Source organism: Monodelphis domestica, chromosome 4 (assembly GCF_027887165.1).
Source record: "Monodelphis domestica isolate mMonDom1 chromosome 4, mMonDom1.pri, whole genome shotgun sequence".
Taxonomy (NCBI): domain Eukaryota; kingdom Metazoa; phylum Chordata; class Mammalia; order Didelphimorphia; family Didelphidae; genus Monodelphis; species Monodelphis domestica.
This window is the reverse complement of record NC_077230.1, coordinates 328,528,106-328,533,105: the sequence shown is the minus strand read 5'-3', so window position 1 is coordinate 328,533,105 and position 5,000 is coordinate 328,528,106. Positions and strand designations below refer to the sequence as shown.

Below are 5,000 nucleotides of genomic sequence, written 5' to 3'. Positions count from 1 at the left end.
AGTCTAATATTCGGAGCCCCATAAACTGTTCCCTGCTTTGCTTGGGTAACCATTACCCCATTCTAACACACCCAGTTCTGCTTTCATCATACTTGGATGTTCATCCTTTTCTCTATTCCACTTCTACCATTGTCTAAACCAACTATCCCTTGACCCTTTACTCATAGCCTTCACTGATATGATGCATATTATGATGTTGAAAGATGATAGTGGGTAGTCTTGAATTAAAATTGCCCTTTAACCTAGATTTTCCAGAAGTGTAATGCTTTAATTTATTTAAAAATTATTCTATGAGGAGATGGGAAGGTCCTGGGTTCCAATTTGGACTCAGACACTAGCTGTGTAACTCTGGGCAAATCATCTATCCTTCATTGTCCCCTTATTGCTCTTCTGCAACCAATACATAGTATTGATTCTGAGATGGAAGGTAAGGGTTTAAAAAAATGGGAAAACTTATTCTATGGATGGGGTAGATGACCTTCAATATCCCTTTGAGCTCTTAGATTCTGATATACCATTGAAAATTTTATGCAGAGTAAATGGAACTGTGGGGGACAGGGGGAAGCCCTTTTTGCTCTTTAGATAGGTCCCACACACTATATACCTGGGCATTTTATTCCCTGTCCCCCTTCCTCTTTGTGTCTGTCACAATGGTAGCAAATGGTAGCATGGAATGGTAGCAAAGAAATTCTTTAGAAGATGGTTGAACCACGATTTTGGTTTACAGCTCCTAGTTTTTTCAGGAAGAGTATGAGAAGTATTGCAATTCCATGATTCATTTGTCACCACTCTGCCTAACTTGCTTTTAAAATTAAACTTCTTTGTTCTCAGATCAGGTAATAATAACGTGAGACTTAAAAATCCTTTCATTGGCTTTTTTTTCCTTCTTAAACACCTCTAGTGAGATGATTGCATAACAACCATAATTACCATAGAGAATCTGCCTTTATATTGGATGAAGAAAGGTTCTATGATCCACAACTACTATTATCAACTTACATTCTGCCTCAGAAACCTTTCCTGACTTCCCATTGCCTATACAATAAACACACAACAAAAAATTAAGTCTGAACCTTCTTAGCTCTCCACAATCTCCAGCTCCTCCTGCTTCCCTTATAGAAAGTAGTTTCCACTTGAGTTGAATTTATCCATTCATTTTATACCACCATGGCTTGTGTCTTATGGCCTCTGTGCTTTTTTCTTCACAAAATTTACTTTCAACAAATTCAATTTTATTTTATTTTATTTAGAATATTTATATTCTTTTCTTTCTACCCCCCCTTTCCTCTCTCTTCCCCCTTCCCTTTGAGAAAACAAGGAAAACAAAACCTGTTATACATGTGGATAATCAGGGAAATTAATTCCCACAACCCCCTTTCCTTCTTTGCTTATTATGACTCACTCTACTCTCTTGAGTCCATCACCTCTCTTTCTGGAGGTGAGTAGCATGTTTCATCGTGATTCCTATGGACTTGTGGCTGGCCAGTGTGCTCAAAATGACTTTTTTTCCTGGACTATATCCCCTCCCTGCCATCCACTGACTTACAACCTACTTTTCCTTCAAAGACCACTCCTACAGGAAGCAATATTTTCCTCTTCTAAATTCATATCACTGTACCATTAATTTGTCAATAATATCTTTCTTTTTTTTTGCCAGGGGGAGCTAGGTAGCACCTAGATAGAGTTCCAGGCTTAGAGTCAGGAGGACTTGAATTCAGATCCAGCCTCAGACACTTAACTTACTAGTTGTGTGACCCTGGGGTGTCACTTAATTCTGTTTGCCTCAGTTTATTCATCGGCAAAATGATCTGGAGAATGAAATGGTAAGTAAGAAAGAACAGTTTAAGAAGATGAGTGTGTCATCTAGCCTCAGAATCCAGCATTCCTTAAATTATGGAGTTTATTTTACTTACCAGGTGTGAGTGGAAAATTCATATTTAAAATGTTTTGTTTTTTAAATTTGCTTCAGGGGCTTCTATTTCCTTTTGTTCTTCATTTTACAGAGAGTATTTCAGCCAAGAGGCTCCGGGCTAGGCAAGCTATCTCTCCAGTCAAAGTGACAGGCATCAACTTGATAGACAGGGTGGAGAAGAACAATGGTACAAAGACTCCAGGTCCTGAAAGGTGAGTCATTCCCCAAGAGTCCTAAAGGTGTCTTTTAAAGGCATTTTCCTAGTGCACTTAAATAATAGGTAATTAACCCCTCCTCAACATTTCCCATGGCAGTAAGCAAAGTTAGGAATGCAATCTCTTGACAGCTTTGCTTTGCGTTTAGACCATATTTTTGTTGGGCACTTTACCCTTTAGTTCTGCTTTATGATTTCACTTAGGGTAGTATTTGTAATGGTCATGCCTCCTCAGTGTGATGCTAGATTGGGAGTCTCATCTCTTAACTTTGTCTAGAACTCTCCTGGACAGGGTGATAGAAATAAAAGGACACTACTCTCTAGTAGGAAGAGCAGCACCACACTGACTGGAAGACAGAAATCTAGCTTCAGGTTCTAGCTGTGCTTTGTGTTAGATGTGTAACCTAGGACAGCTCCCTTAATTCTGCAGGCTTCTATTTTCATTCTGTGTAAAATGATATAATAACACAGGAATGACCTACTTTAGACAGCTGTTTTGATTATCAAATGAAATATTAAAGAATTATATAAAAGGTAAAGTCTTGTATATGAAGGTGTTATTATGATTATTTTTAAAAATAGGAAGCAGGAACTAAGAGTGTACATAACTTATTTTTAGGAGTTTGACTGTGAAAGATAGAAGAAATACTGTATGAAAGATTGAGGACCTGGAAGTTTTCAAGGGAATTTTTTTGGGGCTGGAATAGATTTTATTTAAAAAAATTTTGGGGGGGGATTTTATTTAATTAGTTAATTTATAATATTTTTCCATGGTTACAAGATTCATGTTCTTTTCCTCCCTTCCCCCCTCCCACAACTGACACACAATTCCACTGAGTTTTACATATGTCATTGATCAAGACCTATTTCCATATTATTAATATTTGCACTAGGGTGATTGTTTAGAGTCTACATCCCCAAACATATCCCCATATCCCCATGTGATCAAGCAGTTGTTTTTCTTCTGCGTTTCTATTCCAAGGGAATTTTTTTTTGAAAAATTTATTTAGTCAATTTATAATATCATTCCTTGGTTACAAGAATCATATTCTTTCCCTCCCTCCCTTTCCCCCACCCCTTCCAGTAGCTGACACACAATTCCACTGGGTATTATATGTGTCCTTGATCAGAACCTATTTCCATGTTGTTGATGTTTGCACTAGGATGATCATTTAGAGTCTGCATCCCTAGTCATATCCCCATTGACCCATACAAATCAAGCAGTTGTTTTTCTTCAGTGTTTCTACTCCCACAGTTTTTCCTCTGAATGTGGATAGTGTTCTTTCTTGTAAATCTCAAGGGAATGTCTTTTTTTTTTAAGGCTAAAGGAGACTTGAATATGTTTCTAGATGGAGAAGAAGTAGTTGAATCCTTAGATGAATAGATTACACACAGGAGATGAAAGTTTCAAACCTTATCTGTGGCAGAAAAGTACCTTGTTCTTGATTAATGATACATGTAAAACCCAGTTGAATTGCTCATTGGCTATGGGAGGGGGAAGGAGGAGAGGAGGGAAAAGAATATGAATTATGTAACCATGGAAAAATATTCTAAATTAATTAATTAAGCAAATTAATTGATTAAAAAAGAAAAAAGTACCTTGTTATGGAAAAAGAATTACGCGGTTGTCCAAAGTGTTACTAGTGTTTCAATTGTGTCTATTCTGATTTTTAAAACCTGTCCTCATCCTACTTTTCCAGGTTTATTAAGTGGTGATCTACCATCAAGCCAAATGGACCTCCTTTCTGGTCCTCATATACAGTCCTCAAATTTTCATCTCCATGTCTTTACATTGTTTGATTCCCAGCCCTGAAATGTTCCTCTTTTCTTGTGTCTCTGGGAATCTGGGGTTTCTTTCAAGCCTCAGCTCAAGGATCACCTTTAATGAGGCCACTCCTAGTTCCCCCTTTCTCCAGGTCTTATTGGCCCTCTCCCCTGCTCCCAGTTGTCTTTTATCTGATTTGTATGTGTTTGGTGTATGCTTTTTTGTGTATATTTTGTGTGTCTCCACCTCCTCCCCATGCGGATATAAGCATCTTGAGGTTGAGCTATTTCATTTTTGCCACCAGAGTCTAATACATTGCCTGCCATGTAGAAGGCACTTTATAAATGTTCATTGATTGATTTATTGGATGCTATTTAGTGTATGATCTGTGTAAAATTTACCCTTGCTGCTATATTGTTTTTTTTGTCATCAAGATGACCAACATTTATTTGTATCTAGATTGCTAAAGCAAATCCTCCCATATTCCTCTTTCATTTGTTCTAGTTTTTCTCTCTTTTGTCATATCCATTTATCCTAAAGTTACAACATCCTTTTCTGAATCAGGGCACTGATTCTTCCTTATTCACCACGGAGACTGACCCAAACTGGTAAGCTATACATTTCCAAACCTGGAGAACGAGAAGCTTCGTGTTCATACAAGCGCTCTCTTAAAGACATTGATACTAAGTAAAACAACTGCCCCTTGTTATTTAAAAACTTTTAGTCCTGCCTATCTGGAAGAAAGGATTTGTGGAGAGTGGTAGAGGGTAAGGGGCTAATGACAAGATAATGGGGAAGCCTTGGGGAGTCTCTTCATTCAGCAGCAGAGGAATCTAGTTGAGCACCATGAGCATTTTTAAGCCCTTAACTTCTGTCTTAGAATCAGTACTAGGTATCAGTTCCAAGGTAGAAGAACATTTAAAGTTTAGACCACTGGGGTTAAGTGATTTACCCAGGATCGTATAGCTAGGAAGTGTCTGAGGCCAGATTTGGATCCAAGACCTTCTTCCTCCTAGCTGCTTCTCTGCAACACATTTATGAAGTAACTCCAAGGAGCCAGATACTACACTAGGCTCTAGTGATAAAAAGACAAAACTGATTCTGCCCTG

The 5,000-nt window shown here is 37.9% G+C and overlaps 1 protein-coding gene across 1 annotated transcript in view; it reads left to right on the top strand.

The window, feature by feature from the left end:
* The window catches only part of CCDC81 (coiled-coil domain containing 81), an 81,360-nt gene that overhangs the window by 40,677 nt on the left and 35,683 nt on the right, over positions 1-5,000 (top strand). The window contains exon 7 of the mRNA XM_007490834.3: positions 2,004-2,124. Within this exon, the coding sequence (XP_007490896.1) occupies positions 2,004-2,124 (121 nt within the window). The remainder of the gene's footprint in view (positions 1-2,003; positions 2,125-5,000) is intronic.